General features: G+C 45.7%; 1 protein-coding gene across 1 annotated transcript; it reads left to right on the top strand.

Annotated features, from left to right (window-relative positions):
• Nucleotides 1-17,791: 17,791 nt before the first annotated feature.
• On the top strand, nucleotides 17,792-21,436 carry LOC143990223 (nodal homolog 2-A-like). The gene is made up of 3 exons (XM_077490326.1): nucleotides 17,792-18,088; nucleotides 19,121-19,839; nucleotides 21,268-21,436. Exons 1-3 carry the CDS (start codon nucleotides 17,797-17,799, stop codon nucleotides 21,418-21,420), a joined length of 1,164 nt encoding a protein of 387 aa, XP_077346452.1. The 5' UTR covers nucleotides 17,792-17,796; the 3' UTR covers nucleotides 21,421-21,436.
• Nucleotides 21,437-27,720: the final 6,284 nt, after the last annotated feature.

Raw genomic sequence — 27,720 nt, forward strand, 5'->3', positions numbered from 1 at the left:
CGTTCTTTAACTAGTCTACTAGGTGAACTGTGAGAAATGTATTTCACAGGGAACTCCTTTTTAGTAGCTCCATGCCAACATACAATTGAGAAATAACGCACCAAAAACAAGGGTGGGATGCAGTAAAAGTAAAGTTTAGGTAGCTCACCCAGTGGGTGACATCACCATACCAATGATGCTGGGAAACTAGCCTAACTCTGCTCATGCAATGAGAAGACACTTCCCTGGTCACACCATGGGAATGGCCCAAGAGTAACTGTACATACATAGGCATGCATGAGCTAATCCAGACTATACTGCCCATTCAAGCCATCCCAGGCCACTGTGGAGTGCAGGAAGCATTCCAGAAACCAAGATGCAGTGTGGGAAAAGTATCCAACAGAGAGAAAGAAAGATAGCGGCTGAAGGGAAAGGATTGATGTAGCATTGGGGAACCAGGAAAACAAGCCTCACCTGCCTGAAGAAGTAAATAAGCAAGAAAATGGGAGACAAGGAATACGAGAGAACCATGAAGTGATCCCTAAGTGCAGACCTGCTAGTAAAGCTAACCATACATGGGTTGAAATTCAACCGGTTCTGCAGGGACCAGCTGAATTTTCGATCTATGTATAGGCAGGCTGGTTGTACATAAGTCAATCTATCAATTACGTTGTGTACAACTCACTTGTCGGGTTGTTTCTGGATGATCAGTGCCACTTGCTATACGCTGATCATTGTATTCGGACAGTGGAGAAGGGTCCCTGCTGTCTGAATACAATACCACAGGATGGATTCCCCCATCTACCTCAAATGTGTGGGGAATTATATCATTTTTTTTCATTTAACCCGCTGGTTGAACGAAAAAAAAAAGATGAATGTATAATTTGCCTTGGTCAGGCAGAAGGCTAAACAAGAGACAAAACCATCCATCCCGACAAAACCGCTTATCGGTGCTGCCTATCACTGCCCATCAGTGCCGCCTATCAGTGCATCCTCATTAGTGCCTCCTCATCAGTGCCTACCATGTTTTAATAACAAGCATGTTATACTTACCTCCACTGTGCAGCTCATTTTGCACAGAGTGGCCCCGAACCTGGTCTTCTGGGGTCCCTCGGTGGCTGTTTCGGTCTTCCTCCCGCAAGTACTTCTCATGTTCATGCGAGCTCCCTCGCATAGTCAGAAGCATTTGCGGGCGATCTCCCGTGATACAGCCGGCGGCTATAGTGACTGTATCACTCGGCCCCGCCCCCGGCACGCCGCATCATCAGTGCCCATGAGTGCAGCCTATGAGTGCCCTTCAATGCCCTTCAGTGCCAACCCATTAGTGCCCATCAGTGCAGCCTCATCAGCGCACATCAGTGAAGGAGAAAAATTTCCCGTTTGTAAAATTTTATAACACACTATGAAAGTTTTTTTTTCGAAATTTCTGGTCTTTATTCGTTTATTTAGCAAAAGATGCAGAAAAGACATTGGTGATTAAATACCACCAAAAAAAAAACCTCTATTTATGTTAAAAAATAAATATAAAATTGTGTTTGGGTGCAGTGTTACATGACCGTGTAATTGTCATTCAAAGTGTGACAGCGCTGAAAGCCCGGGCAGGAAGGGGGTAAAAGTGCCCAGTAGGCAAGTGGTTAAAGGAGTACTAAAGTCGCATTCATTACATTCATTATTAATAAAGAGCATTGATCACTGCCTCAAATTGCTGTATCATTATAGTTGAAACATTTTTTCTTACTTTGACCTATACCCTGGTAGTGACCTATATGGCGAATGACAGAATACAGTGGAGCCTAAAGCAGACTATCAAAAGATGTCTGATAGCGACAAGGGGAAGCATTGACATTGCATCTTCATAGGTGGGCACACTAGAGGGGAAGGGCTTGTTTAAGCTGCCAGTCACTGAAGCAAGTGCGGGCTGATGTCTGCTGTATAGTGGCGGTGGGGCTGTGCCTTTTGTTGCTACAAAACAAGGCACTTTTTACCTTTTTTTTACTTTAGTGATATTGTATTGCCAAGAAGCGAGGTAATGCAACCTACCTCAAAGCAGCATTGTGAACAGGATACATAAAAAAACGATTGTTTGTGGTGAGCCCTGGTGTGGGGCCTGCATATTCTGTGGCCCATGGACTCTCTAGATGCCACCCTATTTTTAACTACCCCCTTCCCTTTGGTTGCTGTGGCACTGACACAGTAGCCAATGATGCTATGGTCCAGCCACCATCATCCTGTCTGGGCCAGCTGGGCCATACTATGTTACTGATTGCTGGATGCAGGCTGGTGGGCCACAGCGTCACTGGTTGCTGAGCCAGTGTCCTGGAAACCAAAGGGGGTTGGCAACAGTGGGGTGGCATCCGAAGTGTTCATAGGACCATAACAAATAATGACACTGTGTAGCCCAGCCACCACCATTCCAGTTTAGTAACACTGCCCTGCGCATACAAGGCATGGGGCTCCATTCACAGAACTGGTATTTAGATGTTTTCCCAAATATCGCATGTGCCCTGAAAATGTCAATTCACTATTGCTTTACGTGTTATACACTGCATAAACTAAAACCGCTTGGTAAATACTGCATAAAACAGGAGTGAAAAAATGCATGCGGTAAATAAGTAATTTTAAATAAATCTTTTATCTCTAAGATGTCCTATTAGGACACCCCCTGTTGCTCCGGTGCCCGCCCGTGTATACTGTGTATGTTGTATACAGTGTTGCTGAGGTATAAACATGGCAAGCTAAATGATATTATTGCAATAAAACGTATAAACCGACTTTTTCTCTAGTTCTGATAAGTAAGTAGTGGTTTCCGGCATGCGCTATTTAAATAACCGTCAGCTGCTGTTTGATAAGGACCGGGAGGCCGCCATGTCCTTAGCAACTGATGAGTCATCAGCTGTCAGCGGGGGTTAGCCGCTGACAGCTGAATGCAAGAAAAAAATGCAATGAAAAAAAAAGAAAAAAATGGAGTGAGGTACCCAATCCATACCAGAATTTTGAGGGGAACCCTTACTCCAAAATGTTTTTAAAAAATTGCATGGGCCCTCCCCCAAAATCCATGCCAGGCCTTTATCAGAGCATGCAGCCCAGCAGGTCAGGAAAAGGAGGAGTGAGCACCCTCAACATGCTCTGACACTACTAAAAGAACTGCTGTCTAACAGTTCTTAAATAACTAAGGGGCGGGGCCACCCGGTGATGTCCCTGGGTGACACTTTCCCCTTGTGATGTCACTGATCCATCATGCCCTTGGCATAGTTACATAGTAGGTGAAGGTTGCAAAAAAAGTCCATCAAGTCCAACCTATGTGTGTTGTGTAATATGGCAGTATTACATTTTATATCCCTGTATGTTGTGGTCGTTCAGGTGCTTATCTAATAGTTTCTTGAAACTATCAATGCCCCCCGCTGATACCACCGCCTGCGGAAGGGAATTCCACATCCTATGATAAGACATAAGACATTGTATACTGCTTCTGCAAATAAAAGCCTGCCTGTTTTCCAATATTTAACTTTTTGTCTTTATTTCCACTTTAAGCCCTCATTCACACCGGTGTGATTTGTCACGTGATTTGACAGGTACGAATCGCATGACAAGTCGCACCCCATTGCTGGCAATGGAGCCGTTCACATCACTGTGATTATGAAAACTGTTCCTGTCTTAATATTTTTCCAATTTAATAGCGACCTGCATAACTTCTGTTAAATGATGTTGCAAGCTGCAATGAAATCGGCAGTGCAAATCGCACTGATGTGGCTTTGAAATTGCGCTTAAATAGTGCGATTTAAAAGCTGCACCATTGTGAACCAGGGCTAACGCTAAAGAGTTTATATGGCCTCCCCACAATATTTGGTATTATAGTTATAAACATCTCAAAACTTTTCAGCCCAGTTTATTCGAGACTTATTAACTTGACACAATCTTTTTTTTTCTCAAATTGATAGATTATAAGAGATGATGTTGTGTTTATTATTCCCACCAGATCTTACAATATAGATTCCATATCCATCTGCACTGGGTTTCACATACTTCTCTTCTCTTCCTGCAGTGCGGCTCCTCCCTACCCATCCATACACATACTTTTCTCCTCTTGCAGTGTTGCTCCTCCCTGCCCATCCATACACATATTTCTCTCCTGCTCCAGCAGTGCTGCTCCTCCCTGCCCATCCATACACATACCTCTCTCCCCATGCAGGGCTTCTCCTCCATACACATACTTCTCTCCTCCTCCTCCTGCAGTGCTCCTCCCTGCCCATCCATACACATCTACCACTCCTCCTCCTGCAGTGCTGCTCCTCCCTGCCAATCCATACACATACTTCTCTCCTCATCCTCCTGCAGAGCTGCTCCTCTCTGCCCATCCATACACATACTTTTCTCCTCCTCCTCCTGCAGTGCTGTTCCTCCCTGCCCATCCATATACATACTTCTCTCCTCCTCTTGCAGTGCTGCTGCTCCCTGCCCATCCATACACATACTTCTTTCCTCCTCCTCCTGCAGTGCTGCTCCTCCCTGCCCACCCATACACATAATTCTTTCCTCCTCCTCCTGCAGTGCTTCTCCTCCCTGCCCATCCATACACATACTTCTCTCCTCCTCCTCCTCCTCCTCCTCCTCCTCCTGCAGGGCTTCTCCTCCATACACATACTTCTCTCCTCCTCCTGCAGTGCTGCTCCTCCTTGCCCATCCATACACATAATTCTCTCCTCCTCCTGCAGTGCTGCTCTTCCCTGCACATTTATACACATACTTCTCTCCTAATCTTGCAATGCTGCTCCTCCCTGCCCATCCATACACATAATTCTTTCCTCCTCCTCATGCAGTGCTGCTCCTCCCTGCCCATCCATACACATCCATCTCTCCTTCCACTCCTACAGTGCTGCTCCTCCCTGCCCATCCATACACATCTACCTCACCTCATGCTCCTGCAGTGCTGCTCCTCCCTGCCCATCCATACACATACTATTCTACTCCTCCTCCTGCAGCGCTGCTCCTCCCTGCACATCCATACACATACTTCTCTCCTCCTCCTCTTGCAGTGCTGCTCCTCCCTGCTCATCCATACACATCTACCTCTCTTGCTCCTCCTGCAGTGCTGCTCCTCCCTGCCCATCCATACACATACTTCTCTCCTCCTCCTGCAGTGCTGCTCCTCCCTCCCCAACCATACACATACTTCTCTCCTCCTCCTCCTGCAGTGCTGTTCCTCCCTGCCCATCCATATACATACTTCTTTCCTCCTCCTTCTCCTTCAGGGCTTCTCCTCCATACACATACTTCTCTCCTCCTCCTCCTCCTGCAGTGTTGCTCCTCCTTACCCGTCCATACACATATTTCTCTCCATCTCCTGCAACACTGCTCATCCCTGCACATCCATACACATACTTCTCCCCTCCTCACGCAGTGCTGCTCCTCCCTGCCCATCCATACACATAATTCTCTCCTCCTCCTCTTGCAGTGCTGCTCCTCCCTGCCCATCCATAGACATCCATGTCTCCTTCCACTCCTACAGTGGTGCTCCTTCCTGCCCATACATACACATCTACCACTCCTCCTCATGCAGTGCTGCTCCTCCCTGCCCATCCATACACATCTACCTCACCTCCTCTTCCTGCAGTGCTGCTCCTCCCTGCCCATCCATTCACATACTATTCTACTCCTCCTCCTGCAGCGCTGCTCCTCCCTGCACATCCATACACATACCTCTCTCCTCCTCCCGCAGTGCTGCTCCTCCCTGCCCACCCATATACACAATTCTATCCTCCTCCTCTTGTAGTGCTGCTCCTCCCTACTCATCCATACACATCTACCTCTCCTGCTCCTTCTGCAGTGCTGCTCCTCCCTGCCCATCCATACACATACTTCTCTCCTCCTCCTGCAGTGCTGCTCCTCCCTCCCCAACCATACACATATTTCTCTCCTCCTCCTCCTGCAGTGCTGCTCCTCTCTTCCCATCCATACACATACTTCTCTCCTCCTCCTCCTCCTGCAGTGCTGCTCCTCTCTTCCCATCCATACACATACTTCTCTCCTCCTCCTCCTGCAGTGTTGTTCCTCCCTGCACATCCATATACATACTTCTTTCCTCCTCCTGCAGGGCTTCTCCTCCATACACATACTTCTCTCCTCCTCCTCCTGCAGTGCTGCTCCTCCTTACCCGTCCATACACATATTTCTCTCCTCCTCCGGCAACACTGCTCCTCCCTGCACATCCATACACATAGTTCTCTCCTCCTCCCGCAGTGCTGCTCCTCCCTGCCCATCCATACACATAATTCTCTCCTCCTCCTCTTGCAGTGCAGCTACTCCATGCCCATCCATACACATCCATCTCTCCTTCCACTCCTACAGTGCTGCTCCTCCCTGCCCATCCATACACATCTACCACTCCTCCTCCTGCAGTGCTGCTCCTCCCTGCCAATCCATACACATACTTCTCTTCTCATCCTCCTGCAGAGCTGCTCCTCCCTGCCCATCCATACACATACTTTTCTCCTCCTCCTCCTGCAGTGCTGTTCCTCCCTGCCCATCCATATACATACTTCTCTCCTCCTCTTGCAGTGCTGCTGCTCCCTGCCCATCCATACACATACTTCTTTCCTCCTCCTCCTGCAGTGCTGCTCCTCCCTGCCCACCCATACACATAATTCTTTCCTCCTCCTCCTGCAGTGCTTCTCCTCCCTGCCCATCCATACACATACTTCTCTCCTCCTCCTCCTCCTCCTCCTCCTGCAGGGCTTCTCCTCCATACACATACTTCTCTCCTCCTCCTGCAGTGCTGCTCCTCCTTGCCCATCCATACACATAATTCTCTCCTCCTCCTGCAGTGCTGCTCTTCCCTGCACATTTATACACATACTTCTCTCCTCCTCTTGCAATGCTGCTCCTCCCTGCCCATCCATACACATAATTCTTTCCTCCTCCTCATGCAGTGCTGCTCCTCCCTGCCCATCCATACACATCCATCTCTCCTTCCACTCCTACAGTGCTGCTCCTCCCTGCCCATCCATACACATCTACCTCACCTCCTCCTCCTGCAGTGCTGCTCCTCCCTGCCCATCCATACACATACTATTCTACTCCTCCTCCTGCAGCGCTGCTCCTCCCTGCACATCCATACACATACTTCTCTCCTCCTCCTGCAGTGCTGCTCCTCCCTCCCCATCCATACACATACTTCTCTCCTCCTCCTCCTGCAGTGCTGTCCCTCCCTGCCCATCCATATACATACTTCTTTCCTCTTCCTCCTCCTCCTCCTGCAGGGCTTCTCCTCCATACACATACTTCTCTCCTCCTCCTCCTGCATTGTTGCTCCTCCTTACCTGTCCATACCCATATTTCTCTCCATCTCCTGCAACACTGCTCCTCCCTGCACATCCATACACATACTTCTCTCCTCCTCACGCAGTGCTGCTCCTCCCTGCCCATCCATACACATAATTCTCTCCTCCTCCTCTTGCAGTGCTGCTCCTCCCTGCCCATCCATAGACATCCATCTCTCCTTCCACTCCTACAGTGGTGCTCTTCCCTGCCCATCCATACACATCTACCACTCCTCCTCATGCAGTGCTGCTCCTCCCTGCCAATCCATACACATCCATCTCTCCTTCCACTCCTACAGTGCTGCTAGTCCCTGCCCATCCATACACATCTACCTCACCTCCTCCTCCTGCAGTGCTGCTCCTCCCTGCCCATCCATACACATACTATTCTACTCCTCCTCCTGCAGCGCTGCTCCTCCCTGCACATCCATACACATAGTTCTCTCTTCCTCCAGCAGTGCTGCTCCTCCCTGCCCACCCGTACACACAGTCCTCTCCTCCTCCTCTTGCAGTGCTGTTCCTCCCTGCGCATCCATACACATCTACCTCTCCTGCTCCTTTGCAGTGCTGCTCCTCCCTACCCATCCATACACATACTTCTCTCCTCCTCCTCCTCCTGCAGTGCTGCTCCCCTCTTCCCATCCATACACATACTTCTCTCCTACTCCTCCTGCAGTGTTGTTCCTCCCTGCCCATCTATATACATACTTCTTTCCTCCTCCTCCTCCTCCTGCAGGGCTTCTCCTCCATACATATACTTCTCTCCTCCTCCTCCTGCAGGGCTTCTCCTCCATACACATATTTCTCTCCTCCTCCGGCAACACTGCTCCTTCCTGCACATCCATACACATACTTCTTTCCTCCTCCCGCAGTGCTGCTCCTCCCTGCCCATCCATACACATAATTCTCTCCTCCTCCTCTTGCAGTGCTGCTCCTCCATGCCCATCCATACACATCCATCTCTCCTTCCACTCCTACAGTGCTGCTCCTCCCTGCCCATCCATACACATCTACCACTCCTCCTCCTGCAGTGCTGCTCCTCCCTGCCCATCCATACACATACTTCTCTCCTCATCCTCCTGCAGAGCTGCTCCTCCCTGCTCATCCATACACATACTTTTCTCCTCCTCCTCCTGCACTGCTGTTCCTCCCTGTCCATCCATATACATACTTCTCTCCTCCTCTTGCAGTGCTGCTGCTCCCTGCCCATCCATACACATACTTCTTTCCTCCTCCTCCTGCAGTGCTGCTCCTCCCTGCCCACCCATACACATAATTCTTTCCTCCTCTTCCTGCAGTGCTGCTCCTCCCTGCCCATCCATACACATACTTCTGTCATCCTCCTCCTGCAGTGCTGCTCCTCCCTGCCCATCCATACACATCCATCTCTCCTTCCACTCCTACAGTGCTGCTCCTCCCTGCCCATCCATACACATCTACCTCACCTCATCCTCCTGCATTGCTGCTCCTCCCTGCCCATCCATACACATACTATTCTACTCCTCCTCCTGCAGCGCTGCTCCTCCCTGCACATCCATACACATACTTCTCTCCTCCTCCTGCAGTGCTGCTCCTCCCTGCCCACCCATACACATAATTCTCTCCTCCTCCTCTTGCAGTGCTGCTCCTCCCTGCTCATCCATACACATCTACCTCTCTTGCTCCTCCTGCATTGCTGCTCCTCCCTGCCCATCCATACACATACTTCTCTCCTCCTCCTGCAGTGCTGCTCCTCCCTCCCCAACCATACACATACTTCTCTCCTCCTCCTCCTGCAGTGCTGTTTCTCCCTGCCCATCCATATACATACTTCTTTCCTCCTCCTTCTCCTTCAGGGCTTCTCCTCCATACACATACTTCTCTCCTCCTCCTCCTCCTCCTGCAGTGTTGCTCCTCCTTACCCATCCATACACATATTTCTCTCCATCTCCTGCAACACTGCTCCTCCCTGCACATCCACACACATACTTCTCCCCTCCTCACGCAGTGCTGCTCCTCCCTGCCCATCCATACACATAATTCTCTCCTCCTCCTCTTGCAGTGCTGCTCCTCCCTGCCCATCCATAGACATCCATCTCTCCTTCCACTCCTACAGTGGTGCTCCTTCCTGCCCATACATACACATCTACCACTCCTCCTCATGCAGTGCTGCTCCTCCCTGCCCATCCATACACATCCATCTCTCCTTCCACTCCTACAGTGCTGCTCCTCCCTGCCCATCCATACACATCTACCTCACCTCCTCTTCCTGCAGTGCTGCTCCTCCCTGCCCATCCATACACATACTATTCTACTCCTCCTCCTGCAGCGCTGCTCCTCCCTGCACATCCATACACATACTTCTCTCCTCCTCCCGCAGTGCTGCTCCTCCCTGCCCACCCATATACACAATTCTCTCCTCCTCCTCTTGCAGTGCTGCTCCTCCCTACTCATCCATACACATCTACCTCTCCTGCTCCTTCTGCAGTGCTGCTCCTCCCTGCCCATCCATACACATATTTCTCTCCTCCTCCTCCTGCAGTGCTGCTCCTCTCTTCCCATCCATACACATACTTCTCTCCTCCTCCTCCTCCTGCAGTGTTGCTCCTCTCTTCCCATCCATACACATACTTCTGTCCTCCTCCTCCTGCAGTGTTGTTCCTCCCTGCACATCCATATACATACTTCTTTCCTCCTCCTGCAGGGCTTCTCCTCCATACACATACTTCTCTCCTCCTCCTCCTGCAGTGCTGCTCCTCCTTACCCGTCCATACACATATTTCTCTCCTCCTCCGGCAACACTGCTCCTCCCTGCACATCCATACACATAGTTCTCTCCTCCTCCCGCAGTGCTGCTCCTCCCTGCCCATCCATTCACATAATTCTCTCCTCCTCCTCTTGCAGTGCAGCTACTCCATGCCCATCCATACACATCCATCTCTCCTTCCACTCCTACAGTGCTGCTCCTCCCTGCCCATCAATACACATCTACCACTCCTCCTCCTGCAGTGCTGCTCCTCCCTGCCCATCCATACACATACTTCTCTCCTCATCCTCCTGCAGAGCTGCTCCTCCCTGCCCATCCATACACATACTTTTCTCCTCCTCCTCCTGCAGTGCTGTTCCTCCCTGCCCATCCATATACATACTTCTCTCCTCCTCTTGCAGTGCTGCTGCTCCCTGCCCATCCATACACATACTTCTTTCCTCCTCCTCCTGCAGTGCTGCTCCTCCCTGCCCACCCATACACATAATTCTTTCCTCCTCCTCCTGCAGTGATTCTCCTCCCTGCCCATCCATACACATGCTTCTCTCCTCCTCCTCCTCCTGCAGGGCTTCTCCTCCATACACATACTTCTCTCCTCCTCCTGCAGTGCTGCTCCTCCTTGCCCATCCATACACATATTTCTCTCCTCCTCCTGCAGTTCTGCTCTTCCCTGCACATTTATACACATACTTCTCTCCTCCTCTTGCAATGCTGCTCCTCCCTGCCCATCCATACACATAATTCTTTCCTCCTCCTCATGCAGTGCTGCTCCTCCCTGCCCATCCATACACATCCATCTCTCCTTCCACTCCTACAGTGCTGCTCCTCCCTGCCCATCCATACACATCTACCTCACCTCCTCCTCCTGCAGTGCTGCTCCTCCCTGCCCATCCATACACATACTATTCTACTCCTCCTCCTGCAGCGCTGCTTTTCCCTGCACATCCATACACATACTTCTCTCCTCCTCCTGCAGTGCTGCTCCTCCCTCCCCATCCATACACATACTTCTCTCCTCCTCCTCCTGCAGTGCTGTTCCTCCCTGCCCATCCATACACATACTTCTTTCCTCTTCCTCCTCCTCCTACTGCAGGGCTTCTCCTCCATACACATACTTCTCTCCTCCTCCTCCTGCATTGTTGCTCCTCCTTTCCTGTCCATACCCATATTTCTCTCCATCTCCTGCAACACTGCTCCTCCCTGCACATCCATACACATACTTCTCTCCTCCTCACGCAGTGCTGCTCCTCCCTGCCCATCCATACACATAATTCTCTCCTCCTCCTCTTGCAGTGCTGCTCCTCCCTGCCCATCCATAGACATCCATCTCTCCTTCCACTCCTACAGTGGTGCTCTTCCCTGCCCATCCATACACATCTACCACTCCTCCTCATGCAGTGCTGCTCCTCCCTGCCAATCCATACACATCCATCTCTCCTTCCACTCCTACAGTGCTGCTAGTCCCGGCCCATCCATACATATCTACCTCACCTCCTCCTCCTTTAGTGCTGCTCCTCCCTGCCCATCCATACACATACTATTCTACTCCTCCTCCTGCAGCGCTGCTCCTCCCTGCACATCCATACACATAGTTCTCTCTTCCTCCAGCAGTGCTGCTCCTCCCTGCCCACCCGTACACACAATCCTCTCCTCCTCCTCTTGCAGTGCTGTTCCTCCCTGCGCATCCATACACATCTACCTCTCCTGCTCCTTTGCAGTGCTGCTCCTCCCTGCCCATCCATACACATACTTCTCTCCTCCTCCTCCTCCTGCAGTGCTGCTCCTCTCTTCCCATCCATACACATACTTCTCTCCTACTCCTCCTGCAGTGTTGTTCCTCCCTGCCCATCTATATACATACTTCTTTCCTCCTCCTCCTGCAGGGCTTCTCCTCCATACATATACTTCTCTCCTCCTCCTCCTGCAGGGCTTCTCCTCCATACACATATTTCTCTCCTCCTCCGGCAACACTGCTCCTCCCTGCACATCCATACACATACTTCTTTCCTCCTCCCGCAGTGCTGCTCCTCCCTGCCCATCCATACACATAATTCTCTCCTCCTCCTCTAGCAGTGCTGCTCCTCCATGCCCATCCATACACATCCATCTCTCCTTCCACTCCTACAGTGCTGCTCCTCCCTGCCCATCCATACACATCTACCACTCCTCCTCCTGCAGTGCTGCTCCTCCCTGCCCATCCAAAAACATACTTCTCTCCTCATCCTCCTGCAGAGCTGCTCCTCCCTGCTCATCCATACACATACTTTTCTCCTCCTCCTCCTGCACTGCTGTTCCTCCCTGTCCATCCATATACATACTTCTCTCCTCCTCTTGCAGTGCTGCTGCTCCCTGCCCATCCATACACATACTTCTTTCCTCCTCCTCCTGCAGTGCTGCTCCTCCCTGCCCACCCATACACATAATTCTTTCCTCCTCTTCCTGCAGTGCTGCTCCTCCCTGCCCATCCATACACATACTTCTGTCATCCTCCTCCTGCAGTGCTGCTCCTCCCTGCCCATCCATACACATATTTTTCTCCTCCTCCTCCTGCAGTGCTTTTCCTCCCTGCCCATCCATATACATACTTATCTCCTCCTCCTCTTGCAGTGCTGCTCCTCCCTGCCCATCCATACACATCTACCTCTCCTCCTCCTCCTGCAGTGCTGCACCTCCCTGCCCATCCATATACATACTTCTCTCCTCCTCCTCCTGCAGTGCTGCTCCTCCCTGCCCATCCATACACATACTTTTCTCCTCCTCCTCCTGCAGTGCTGCTCCTCCCTGCCCATCTATACACATATTTCTCTCCTCCTGCAGTGCTGCTCCTCCCTGCCCATCCATACACATATTTCTCTCCTCCTGCAGTGCTGCTCCTCCCTGCCCATCCATACATATTCATCTCTCTTTCCACTCCTACAGTGCTACTCCTCCCTGCCCATCCATACACATCTACCTCTCCTCCTCCTCCTGCAGTGCTGCTCCTTCCTGCCCATCCATACACATACTTCTCTCCTCCTCCTCCTGCAGTGCTGCTCCTCCCTGTCCATCCATACACATCCATCTCTCCTCCCACTCCTACAGTGCTGCTCCTCCCTGCCTGTCCATACACATCCATCTCTCCTCCCCCTCCTGCAGTGCTGCTCCTCGCTGCCTGTCCATACACATCCATCTCTCCTCCCCCTCCTGCAGTGCTGCTCCTCGCTGCCTGTCCATACACATCCATCTCTCCTCCTCCTCCAGCAGTGCTGCTCCTTGCTGCCTATCCATTCACATCCATCTCTCCTCCTTCTCCTGCAGTACCGCTCCTCGCTGCCTGTCCATATACATCTGTCTCTCCTCCCCCTGCTGCAGTGCTGCTCCTCTCTTCCCATCCATACACATCCATCTCTCCTCCCCTTCCTGCAGTACTGCTCCTCGCTGCCTGTCCATACACATCCATCTCTCCTACCCCTCCTGCAGTACTGCTCCTCGCTGCCTGTCCATACACATTCATCTCTCCTCCTCCTCCTGCAGTACTACTCCTCGCTGCCTGTCCATACACATTAATCTCTCCTCCTCCCCCTCCTACAGTGATGCTCCTCACTACCCTTCCATACACATCCACCTCTCCTCTGCTTCTGCAGTGCTGCTCCTCACTGTGGTCATGGTGTACATTTTAAAATAAAACATACAAATCTATTGAGCTTAAAATAATAATAATGGGATAACAGCAAACATTATATTGCTGGGTACAACAAGAATGAATGAGTAAAAAAGGTGTAGCTCTCATTAAAAATAAAATTCATCAGTAATAGGCTGTTGTGAAAGATACAAATAAAGTCCACCGCAAGATGAATCAAGGAATTACGGATAGAATAGCTGCCACCAGCACCCAATAATACCGACTCTTACCCTCAATAAAAGGAATCTAAGTGATGAACAAAATTCTCCTGCAGAAAATAGATCCACTTCCCAGGATTGGATAACAGGGCTCAAGAGACAACCTTCACTCAACCAGGAAATCAATGACTCCAGCATCAACATTGGCAATCACAGAGATGAAAAGAAGGGAATGCTCATTGTGCAGGCATCCAAATAAACATTTTATTAAATACAAACGGCTCATACACTCACATGATAAGAGCTGTGAATAAGCAAGCAGGCATATGGAAGCGACCAGCGTTTCCAACCAGTAAGATGGCCACCGCCTCCCGGTCTGCGTCCTACGTCACACGTCTTTTACTCCACCCAGTTAAAATAAAAATGAACTTTGAATATTGGTGCCAGTGCTTGATTATTATGGTGCCCGCTATAAAACAAAAATAGAAACTGTTGCCCATAACATTATATACAGATCTCAGTGCAATTCTGCTGTTTTCTATGGGCTCATGCCTAAGAATTACTGTAGTAAACATGCGCTGTACTGAGATCTGTAAAAAACATGATTCAATTTTGATACTCTGCTACCATGCCATCCAACTCCCTTAAAAAGGGAACAGGAGCTGTGAAAAAAACACTGCCCTGGGATCCCACAGTTGGCCAGTCATGTGATCAAAGGTCTAGGCAGGTTCTTAGGTCAAGCCTATTCTCCTCTGTCTGCATTACAGACGTGTGACCAAACAGCTGTGATTTTGGTTTAATTGCTGGTGGTCACCATAGGAGTATGAAGTGGACAATCATAAAGAGTATATCTGGGTCCCTATTACCTTTTAAGACTTTGAGGGAGCACCAGTTATGTTTTTTTTTTTATAGTTTTGCTTTAAGGTTTTGTACATGTAAAGATCACTTTTAAACAAATGCTCTGGTGATTATGAAGACATCTGTGTACATGTTCCAATTGTCATAAATCCATACCTCCCAACTGACCCTGATTTGGAGGGACTGTCCCTGATTTGGAGAAATGTCCCTCTGTCCCTCATTCCTCCACATTTGTCCCTCATTTTGGTCTGATCTCTATAGACATATATATAATGCACTTTTTGTCTATCAAAAAGTGTTTCCCAGTGTTAAACCTTTCATCTGATTTCTAAATTGCTGCATTTGTAAATTCCAAAAGCCAATATAAAGGAATATTAGTGGTAAATAAGCACTTGTGTGTTTAAGCAATCTTTTTTTTTTTTTTTGTACAATTCTCCTTTAAGGGGGCGTGGCAAGGGGTGTGTCCTATGTCTGCATACTTTTGCTGATAGGTGTCCCTCATTCCCGTCTCTAAAAGTTGGGAGGTATATACATCCAAAGCATGTGTGTTTCTATTCACGCTCGACAGAAGTCAATCATTTGATCAAGTTCTATGGAAGGGACATGTTGGAACATTTTCCTTGTTCAGTGTCTGCAGCTGCAGGTGCTACTCTCAGAATACAATGTTTCAGTGGAGGGTGTAGGGGATCCTCCATACACATCTTTTGTGTGGATTGAAGAATCTATTAGTTGCTCCAACAGTGTATTGCCTGCTTAACTTTTCCCTTCATTATCCAAAATAAAACAATTACATTATACATATAATTCTGTGATTGGCTGGGTTTAATGCATTTAAGAACAAGAACTGTTTATTAAAAATGGCCATCTGTGTAAATGGGTCCAGTATTTGTTCCACATCTAGTATATGTACCATACGGCTCTATGTTGGCGTTTTCACACATATGAAAGTGTATCTGATAGCTTATTGGTCATTAGATAGCAATATCTTTTCCTACATAAAAATTAGTTACCCAACTACTTTCACAAAATATAATTAGCCCAATCTAAATAGATTTTCAGTTAACGTACAAGTCTAAGATTTAAATTGTGCTGGTAATGCAGCATCTGATGTGATTTTCTGTGAGGCTGCGTACACACGCGGGGACTGTTCGCCCAACTTTGTCTGCTGAACAGTGTTTCGGCGGACAGTCCGCTCGTGTGTGGGCTTCAGCGGACAGTTTCAGCGGACAGTCTGACGAACAAAGTTTTTCGGAAATTCCGTAAAACTGTCCGCTGAAACTTGGTTTGAGCGGACAGTCCGCCCGTGTGTAGGCTTGTTCGTCAAACTAAGTTCCGCGCATGCTCAGAAAGGATTTACACGGCGAAGGTTGCATTGCAGTGTATAGGACGTCGGATTTCTAGTCCCGTCGTACGTGCCGTTCACGTCACCGCGCAAGTTTCAGCGGACTGTTCGTTCGTCGTGTGTGGCCAAGTCCGTCCATGCTAATTTTGAGCGGACTGTCCGCTCAAACTGTTTGACGAACAAAGTTGGGCGAACAGTCCCCGCGTGTGTACGCGGCCTAAGAATTTTATTGGCCCAGGTAAGAAAAAATAAAAAAAATCGGGAAAATCTGTGGCTGAACTATTGTCGGTGCTATCTCAGCACTGTACTTCTGTGTTAATAGAAAGGGCCAGATACCAGTGCTTTCCTTGAGCTGGGCAAAAAAAGTTGGTGAGAATAGAAAATATTAGGGGGGCTATTGAGAAAATGGTCATGGAGTCTGTACAGTCAATACATGCTCATTCAGATTATTTTTGGCTTGTGCTACTCTTCCCATTCCATTTTCTAACTACTATGACAATCTTCAATTGTTTAGGCTTTGTATGCAGTCTTTTCAAACTGAAAGGTGAAAAGTAAAGCAAAAATATTGTTCAGCTCTAAGGAATTCCCTGCTTATGTATTGAGTGAGTATCAACTTCTAATTACAAACCTCCCTTTAATCAAATCACTTTCTTGTGTCTTTAAGCACTTCCTGCCTGGCAGCAGTAACATAGATAAACTTGCAACCATGCAGAAAGCACCCTACAGAAAAGGGGTGCTGGAATAAATTCTTCCATGACATGGAGGTTGCACAGTGGTGCTGCCTAATGCTTTCCCTATGCATGGTTGATCTGTTGGTCAAAAGCAACTTCCTTTTCCCGCTAGAAAGGACATTATTCAGCAACTCTGCCATGCGTGCCTTCCAGAATGACAGGTTGAATGCAGACCTGAAAATGCAGGGGGCAGGCTTGGCTCAAGCACTGCCTAGAGTACCTAAAACTAATCTTAGAAAGTATTATTTTTCTAAAAGAGTAGTTGATGCTTGGAATAAACTACTAGCAGACGTAGTGAGACAGTCAACAGTAAATGCTTTGGATGAACATAGATCTATAGTTAGAAAAAAAGGTAATGAAAGAAACCCCCAAAAATTTAAAAACTAAACAAAAATGGGAAGACTGCCTTTATCTGCTGTCACTTTTCTATGTTTCTTAAATTAAAAGTACAATAAAAATATAAGCAATATTATTTTCATAATATTATATACAAATATATACAATAAGTTCCTAAAACAAATGAACTAATATCTAGTGGAAAAAGTAGTTTTGGCACAGAGATGAGTGTGATAACAATGTAGGACATACAAGGCCACAATCTGCTCTACTCTCTCATTTCATGACTTCCATATTATAAAACAATTATTTGATCCAGATCTGGCCAATCATGACACAAAAGCAGAAACATAACAGGACATAATAATTCATTAAATGCCTCATTAAAATAAGAACCCAACTAATTATTGCCATTTCACTATTTACATGTGACATGATTGGATAAACTGAACCTAGGTGTCATTAGAATAACAATAGGAGGCCAATCTAGACAACAATGCGTTCAATAGTTAGTGAACTTGCAAAGATCAAGGGATTTTCAATGTGAATTACTACTGAAGCTCTGGACTATATAAACTTGCAGAGTTATCTAGGATTTAGTACAGTTTGGTAGACTACCAAAGACGGCGACATCTTTGAGCTTGCAGAGGCAGAAGGAGCTGAGCAGGAATGGCCTGGCAATGCACTGCAATCCTGAGCTTCACACTACTAATCACACTGGTCTTGGGAAGACCTAGACCTTTAGAAAGAAGGAAGGCTAGCAATGTTCTGATTGCATCTGGAATGGAACCGAATGCTTCTTTTACACATCATGAAAATATTAATTCCAAAGATCTGAAGATTCCTGTGTACATGATGCAGCTCTACAAGACTCTCATCATGGGCAATGACACTGATTCACCCACGCTGGAACATCCGGTTCTCTGGGGATCAGATTCAGTGCTAAGTCTTACTGCAAAACGTAAGTATTGTTACTTTCTTTTCTTATAAATTCCAATGTCATATTGTACTTTTATCTGTTTTCTAAAAACATTTATTTTTGTAGTTATATGCCACCCCCTCTGTCACAGTGCCCACTGTCAAGTGACTATGGAACTATTGTGCCAACATTGCTTACATAGATTTTTGGACAATATCTATCTGTTTAGATATAATGATGCGTTATAACAGCTAAACCAATAAGCTAAATCAGTTGTGAAGTGAATTACACAGTAACCCAAATCACATTTAGTGTATTCAAAACAAAGCTGGGTGTGGAGTAAGCCCCAAGAAGTGCCATCTACATGATATACTGTATACTCACTCATAGTAATTGCTATGGGTATCTTTAATTTGGTAGTTCCAGGGCCAAGTTCTCCACATTCAATATTTTACTTTTCCTTGGAATCAGAATGTGGAAATAATATCAGATTGTTGAAGGGAATGTACAAGTCCGCAGACCTAAGTAGTGCATTGGAACCTTTAGGTAGATGGATAAATGTCAATTTTAAAATTGATTCTAGTGGCCAGAAAATGTTAAAAATGTGCATAGAATGTGTTTATCTGTTTCCATTAACAATAAATCCAAAATCATAAAAAATGTGCTACAGTTACTATACATTTAAAAAATAGAATTTAGTAGCTCCTGTACAATTATAAGGTGTTTGATACAAATAGTGGAAGAAATATAACTGATATGATAGTGATAGATGATATTTTATGCATATAATCACAACAGATAAGGTAACTTCAACTTCCGTAAAAATATTACAGTATCATTTCACATAAAATGTTCTAGAAATGGCTATAAAGGAAGCCTTTAATTGAGAAAAACATGTAGTGACTATTTTAGAAATTAAATTCTTTCTCAGCAGTTTCTCCAACTAAGAGAACCTGTCTGTGTCTGTTTCTAAGAGAACCTGTCCACAGTCTGTTCTGAAATGGATATCTAGGATAGTCAGTATAATTAGAAGTTATACATTTATTTATAATGTTTCTCTTCTTGTCTCTGCAGACTGTTCTGAAATGGATAGTATTTGGGAAATTTCATTTGACATGACATCAATTGATGCAAACAATGAGCTGAAGCTGGCCGAACTAAGAATACTCCCATCATCTTTGACAAACTTCAACAATGTAACACTGAACATTTACCATACCACAGGAGGTGGCAAAAAGATCTTCATTGGTTCATTACAGTCCGCCTCAACTATAACACCGCATTCCACATGGAAAGCATATAACCTGACAAACATTATTTGGAACTACCTTTACCACCCTGGAACTGCCAATAAAGTATCAAAAAAGGTCAACGATACATCAGATGGTAGTATGAGCTCTAAATGTAATGGAATAGCAAATGAAAAAGTGGTACTGGTGGTGTTTTCAAAGGACAAACAATCTCTCAATGCTTATGGGTCTCCAAGCATCATCAAGGATGTTGAATCCTCAAAGTATGTCAAAGCAGAGAATGATACGATTAGGAGAACAGGCAATAGAAGACATCGGAGAAGCTGGGATGCAGAGAAAAGCATCATTAGAGACAGTGTTCCTTTCACAGCTGAAGAAAATGGAAATCTCTGTAGGAGGGTGGACATGTTTGTGGATTTTGAAGTAATTGGATGGGGAAAGCAGATTGTCTACCCGAAACAATATAACGCCTACCGTTGTGAAGGATCCTGCCCTGTACCTCTAAATGAATTTTTCAAACCATCAAACCATGCCTACATAAAGGTAAGATCAATGGAGACTAAATATTCTACTAGTATTTTGCAATACCAGTGTTGCTCAGCTAATAATGCCAGTAATTGGGTAGAAAATGAAAACAAAAACCAGGCTTTTGCTATATTGTAATACTTTACTTTCTGCAATCATTATATACACAAATGCCTAGATTCAATTGTTAGTATACTTGATGAAAAGCTCTCATGAAGAAATTGGGGTTGATTTACTAAAGACAAATAGGCCCGTCACTCTGCAAGAGAATTTGCCCCAGAGCTTAGTGAATGTGGTGGAGATTTGCTTTGCAAAGAATATCCAATCACATACACAAAACATTAGAAAAACAGCATTTGTGCTTGCACATGATTGGATGATGGAAGTCACCAGAGCTTCACTTTATTCACTAAGCTCTGGGGCAAGTTCCTCTGCAAAATGTAAAGCCATGTAGACCACAAATCCCGCATTGAATCTCACTCACAAGCAGTCAATGTCAATAAGAAGTTACTGATACCACCAAATTGGTTCGCAGATCGTGCGAACTGTGAAATCAGACAGCACAGGAATCAGATTGAACACCCATGTGAACACCCATGTGATCTGATTCCACTGTGGACCTTAAAAACAATATATAATAATTATTTGTTATATTATATTACTTACTTAATAATAATTAACCCCTTTGCCACCCAGGCCAGTTCTGAAACTTCTCTCCTACATGTAAAAATCATAAATGTTTCGTTGGTAGAAAATTACTCTGAACCCTCAAAAAAAAAATAATAATAATAATAATAATAATAAAAAATATATATATATATATATATATATATATATATATATATATATATATATATATTTTGAGAACCAGCAAACATTATGTATATTTTTTTTTTAGCAGATTCCCTAGAGAATAAAATGGCGGTCGTTTCAACTTTTTATGTTACACTGTATTTACGCAGCAATTTTTAAAATCATGTTTTTTTTTTTTAAAGAAACAGTTTCATGAATAATAATAATTAAAAAAAAGCAAAAAAACACTAAAACACTAAAGTTAGCCCAATTTTTTTTGTATAATGTGAAAGGTGATGTTACGGTGAGTAAATAGATACCTAACATGTCACACTTTAAAATTGTGCACACTTGTGGAATGGCGCCAAACTTCAGTACTTATAAATCTTCATAGGCGGCGCTGTAAAAATTTTTGCAGGTTACATGTTTGGAGTTACAGAGGAGGTCTAGTGCTAAAATTATTACTCTCACTTCAATGATCACAGAGTATGTAACCTGTGTGTATTTGGCTCTACTACTAGCCAGTGCCTCACTAGTCACTGACCTCACCGCACGTCCCTGGCCAAGACATTCTTTAAATCATCGATTTTGCAATATTTCAACTAAAATGTCTGACAAATACATTAGTTAACATGCTATTCTTTTATTTTCCAGAGTCTGCTGAAATTTCACAATCCTGATAAAGTGGAATGCATGCTGTGTGCACCTGTAAAAATGAAGCCATTGTCCATGTTAATGTACGAAGGGGAGAAGATTGTCCTCAAACATCACGAAGACATGGTTGTGGAAGACTGTGGTTGTACATGAATGCATTTAATCAATGATTAACATGATTTTATTTTATAATGTATTGTTATATATTTATTATATACAATTCATACACTGTCAGTCCACACAAAACAGATATTTTTATATTGGCCAGATGCTTGCAGGTGTTTTTTCATCATGGCTTTGTTCTCTGGGGGCTTTGGCAGTGACATTACTGCAACATAAGAACACAGAGGGGGTTATTTACTAAAGGAAAATCCACTTTGCACTGCAAGTGTACTTGGAAGAAAAGTCGCTGTAGATCTGAGGGGGAAATGCAAGGAAAATAAAAAACAGCACTTTAGCTTGCACATGATTGGATGATATAATCAGCAGAGCTTCCACTCATTTCAGATCTACCCCTTAGACTTAGAGGGACTGCACTTCCAAGTGCACTTGCAGTGCAAAGTGGATTTGCCTTTAGTAAATAACCCCCAGAATCTCCAAGAGCTGTAAGAAGATGAGTCATTCAACAGGGTAGCATATGCTTGCTTCAAACTATAGTGTCAGCTTTGGGTGGACTGTTCCCTTTATTAATGCTAATTTGCACTTTATGTAATAGTCCAATATTTCAGTTAGCCTTATAAAAATCATGTGGAGCCTGTTTTCTTTATACATGTCATTGGCATTAAAGAGGAAGTACAATCTGATGGGGTTTACTTCCTCTTTGATTCCCTGCAAAGGTAAAGCATAATGGACTACTATGCATCCATAGTAGTACATTATGTGTCACTTACCTGACACAGGAGCCAGCGAAGTCACCACTGTCCCCTTGTGTACGGAGCCTCCATCTTCTTGGTGGGTCTCGCTGCTCCAGCGCTGTCATTCGAGGGAGCCGCGATGTCGTCACTCCTGCGCATGCGCATGGGAGCCGCCACTCGCGGCACATCACCGTTAACAGCGGCACGCTTAGTGCGCCTGCGCGCCGAAGTCTACGACGCATGTGCTGTAGACAGCGGTGCCTGTCTTTTAGCAAATATCTCCTAAACCGTGTAGGTTTAGGAAATATTTATTGGACCTACAGGTACGCCTTAATCTAGGCTTACCTGTAGGTCAAAGTGGATTGAAAGGGTTTACAACCACTTTAACACTTATAATGCTGTGACAAGAATGTTTTTTTTTTTTTTTTAGAGTAATAGGACATGCTGTGACAAAAATCAGATGCTGCTATATGTAGAACTTGTGTTATAAATTTGAATTATTTATGAAATAAATGGAATACTCTGAAAGAATGAGTAGAATTATTTATTGTAGCAAGACAACTAGGTTCTTAAACCTATGTTCAGTTGAGGTACCCTTTCAACGTATGCATAATCTTTAGGCCCTCCAGTCTAATATGTAAAAAACATAAATGTTGCTTATCATTGAGAAACCTGAGTCTGGGACAAAGGATACAACCACCTTGATGAAATTTACTTTACAGCAGAAGCCCCCCCTTCAAATCAGGGTTTTTCCCATCATATCAGAGGTCCCCCATTATGCCAGAGGTCCCCCATTATGTCAAAGAACCCCCATCACATCAGAGGTCCCCCCATCAAGTCAGTGGCCCCCCATCACGTCAGAGGTCCACATCACATCAGAGGTCCACATCATGTCAGAGGTCCCCCACCATGTCAAAGGTCTCCCCATCGCATCAGAGGTCCCCCATCACCTCAGAGGTCCCCCTTCACATCAGAAGTCCACATCATGTCAGAGGTCCCCCACCATTTCAAAGGTCCCCCCATCGCATCAGAGGTCCCCCCATCAAGTCATAGGTCCCCTACCATGTCAAAGGTCCTCCCATCGCATCAGAGGTCCCCCATCACATCAGAGGTCCCCCATCACATCAGAGGTCCACATCACATCAGAGGTCCACATCATGTCAGAGGTCCCCCACCATGTCAAAGGTCCCCCCATCGCATCAGAGGTCCCCCATCAAGTCAGAAGTCCCCCCATGCCAACTCCTGATGCAGATCCAAGACTTAACTGGATCCTGTGTTGACAACACTCCAGGGGAACCCAGAAGGCTCCCTAGGTGCTGCTACATCCTGGTTAAGAAACACTGAGCTAGACAACCAAATACAAACTGGATGTTAGTTGAATTAACAGCCAATATAGCACACTGGATGCATAACAAGTGTTTGGAATGATACATATTATCACAAATGTGCATCAATAACTGTGGACTGAGAACTTCTAGCCTGAGGGGGGTGAATGTAATCATCTGGCCCATTCATGGTAGGGGTAGCTTGTAGGCTAAAGAAAGTGGTCCACACAAGGGGGATCTTAAAAATGTTTTTAAAAAATTGCATAGCTAGTTGTGTTACATCTGTTCTGTGCTAATGGGGTGAAATGGAATGTTCCCTTTATATTTTCCCAACAGGTTCAAAGTTATTTATTCATAAAAAAGGGTGGTTCAGCAAAAAATACCAAATTAGGGCCACTAGGTGGAGTTTAGGATCATACTTATTTTTCATGATCTTCAGCAACATCTAGAGGTCATAATGCAGTATTTTCCCAAACCACTTTATTTCTAATGAATAAATAACATGACTTGTAGGGGGAACAAAAGATCTGATCTAACACCATGGCAGCATGTGATTGGATGTCTTCACCCTTGCTCCTAATGACAGGACCCCACTCCCACTAATCTGAGGCTGATCCAGGAGGTGCGTTCTTTAACTAGTCTACTAAGTGAACTGTGAGAAATGTATTTCACAGGGAACTCCTTTTTAGTAGCTCCATGCCAACATACAATTGAGAAATAACGCACCAAAAACAAGGGTGGGATGCAGTAAAAGTAAAGTTTAGGTAGCTCACCCAGTGGGTGACATCACCATACCAATGATGCTGGGAAACTAGCCTAACTCTGCTCATGCAATGAGAAGACACTTCCCTGGTCACACCATGGGAATGGCCCAAGAGTAACTGTACATACATAGGCATGCATGAGCTAATCCAGACTATACTGCCCATTCAAGCCATCCCAGGCCACTGTGGAGTGCAGGAAGCATTCCAGAAACCAAGATGCAGTGTGGGAAAAGTATCCAACAGAGAGAAAGAAAGATAGCGGCTGCAGGGAAAGGATTGATGTAGCATGGGGGAACCAGGAAAACAAGCCTCACCTGCCTGAAGAAGTAAATAAGCAAGAAAATGGGAGACAAGGAATACGAGAGAACCATGAAGTGATCCCTGAGTGCAGACCTGCTAGTTAAGCTAACCATACATGGGTTGAAATTCAACCGGTTCTGCAGGGACCAGCTGAATTTTCGATCTATGTATAGGCAGGCTGGTTGTACATAAGTCAATCTATCAATTACGTTGTGTACAACTCACTTGTCGGGTTGTTTCTGGATGATCAGTGCCACTTGCTATACGCTGATCATTGTATTCGGACAGTGGAGAAGGGTCCCTGCTGTCTGAATACAATACCACAGGATGGATTCCCCCATCTACCTCAAATGTGTGGGGAATTATATCATTTAACCCGCTGGTTGAACAAAAAAAAAAAAAAGATGAATGTATAATTTGCCTTAGTCAGGCAAAAGGCTAAACAAGAGACAAAACCATCCATCCCGACAAAACCGCTTATCGGTGCTGCCTATCAGTGCCCATCGGTGCCGCCTATCAGTGTATCCTCATTAGTGCCTCCTCATCAGTGCCTACCATGTTTTAATAACAAACATGTTATACTTACCTCCACTGTGCAGCTCATTTTGCACAGAGCGGCCTGGAACCTGGTCTTCTGGGGTCCCTCGGTGGCTGTTTCGGTCTTCCTCCCGCAAGTACTTCTCATGTTCATGCGAGCTCCCTCGCATGGTGAGAAGCATTTGCGGGCGATCTCCCGTGATACAGCCAGCAGCTATAGCGACTGTATCACTCAGCCCCTTTCCCCGGCACTCCGCATCATCAGTGCCCATCAGTGCAGCCTATGAGTGCCCTTCAATGCCCTTCAGTGCCATCCCATTAGTGCCCATCAGTGCAGCCTCATCAGCGCACATCAGTGAAGGAGAAAAATTACCCATTTGTAACATTTTATAACAAGCTATTAAAGGTTTTTTTTCAAAATTTTCGGTCTTTATTCGTTTATTTAGCAAAAGATGCAGAAAAGACAGTGGTGATTAAATACCACCAAAAAAAAAAACTCTATTTATGTGAAAAAATAAATATAAAATTGTGTTTGGGTGCAGTGTTACATGTCCGTGTAATTGTCATTCAAAGTGTGACAGCGCTGAAAGCCCGGGCAGGAAGGGGGTAAAAGTGCCCAGTAGGCAAGTGGTTAAAGGAGTACTAAAGTCGCATTCACCATCATCCTGTCTGGGCCAGCTGGGCCATACAATGTTACTGATTGCTGGATGCAGGCTGGTGGGCCACAGCGTCACTGGTTGCTGAGCCAGTGTCCTGGAAACCAAAGGGGGTTGGCAACAGTGGGGTGGCATCCGAAGTGTTCATAGGACCATAACAAATAATGACACTGTGTAGCCCAGCCACCACCATTCCAGTTTAGTAACACTGCCCTGCGCATACAAGGCATGGGGCTCCATTCACAGAACCGGTATTTAGATGTTTTCCCAAATATCGCATGTGCCCTGAAAATGTCAATTCACTATTGCTTTACGTGTTATACACTGCATAAACTAAAACCGCTTGGTAAATACTGCATAAAACAGGAGTGGAAGTCAGTTCACAAAAGGAAAAAAATGCATGCGGTAAATAAGTCATTTTAAATAAATCTTTTATCTCTAAGATGTCCTATTAGGACACCCCTTGTTGCTCCGGTGCCCGCCCGTGTATACTGTGTATGTTGTATACAGTGTTGCTGAGGTATAAACATGGCAAGCTAAATGATATTATTGCAATAAAACGTATAAACTGACTTTTTCTCTAGTTCTGATAAGTAAGTAGTGGTTTCCGGCATGCGCTATTTAAATAACCGTCAGCTGCTGTTTGATAAGGACCGGGAGGCCGCCACGTCCTTAGCAACTGATGAGTCATCAGCTGTCAGCGGGGTTCGCCGCTGACAGCTGAATGCAAGAAAAAAATGCAATGAATAAAAAAGAAAAAAATGGAGTGAGGTACCCAATCCATACCAGAATTTTGAGGGGAACCCTTACTCCAAAATGTTTTTAAAAAATTGCATGGGCCCTCCCCCAAAATCCATGCCAGGCCTTTATCCGAGCATGCAGCCCAGCAGGTCAGGAAAAGGAGGAGTGAGCACCCTCAACATGCTCTGACACTACTAAAAGAACTGCTGTCTAACAGTTCTTAAATAACTAAGGGCGGGGCCACCCGGTGATGTCCCTGGGTGACACTTTCCCCTTGTGATGTCACTGATCCATCATGCCCTTGGCATAGTTACATAGTAGGTGAAGGTTGCAAAAAAAGTCCATCAAGTCCAACCTATGTGTGTTGTGTAATATGGCAGTATTCCATTTTATATCCCTGTATGTTGTGGTCGTTCAGGTGCTTATCTAATAGTTTCTTGAAACTATCAATGCCCCCCGCTGATACCACCGCCTGCGGAAGGGAATTCCACATTCTATGATAAGACATAAGACATTGTATAGTGCTTCTGCAAATAAAAGCCTGCCTGTTTTCCAATGTTTAACTTTTTGTCTTTATTTCCACTTTAAGCCCTCATTCACACCGGTGTGATTTGTCACGTGATTTGACAGGTACGAATCGCATGACAAGTCGCACCCCATTGCTGGCAATGGAGCCGTTCACATCACTGTGATTATGAAAACTGTTCCTGTCTTAATATTTTTCCAATTTAATAGCGACCTGCATAACTTCTGTTAAATGATGTTGCAAGCTGCAATGAAATCGGCGGTGCAAATCGCACTGATGTGGCTTTGAAATTGCGCTTAAATAGTGCGATTTAAAAGCTGCACCTTTGTGAACCAGGGCTAACGCTAAAGAGTTTATATGGCCTCCCCACAATATTTGGTATTATAGTTATAAACATCTCAAAACTTTTCAGCCCAGTTTATTCGAGACTTATTAACTTGACACAATCTTTTTTTTTCTCAAATTGATAGATTATAGGAGATGATGTTGTGTTTATTATTCCCACCAGATCTTACAATATAGATTCCATATCCATCTGCACTGGGTTTCACATACTTCTCTTCTCTTCCTGCAGTGCGGCTCCTCCCTACCCATCCATACACATACTTTTCTCCTCTTGCAGTGTTGCTCCTCCCTGCCCATCCATATACATACTTCTCTCCTGCTCCAGCAGTGCTGCTCCTCCCTGCACATCAATACACATACTTCTCTCCTGCTCCAGCAGTGCTGCTCCTCCCTGCCCATCCATAC

This window comes from Lithobates pipiens, unplaced genomic scaffold (assembly GCF_037356315.1).
Source record: "Lithobates pipiens isolate NorthernLeopardFrog02 unplaced genomic scaffold, aLitPip1_a1.2 Scaffold_18, whole genome shotgun sequence".
NCBI lineage: Eukaryota > Metazoa > Chordata > Amphibia > Anura > Ranidae > Lithobates > Lithobates pipiens.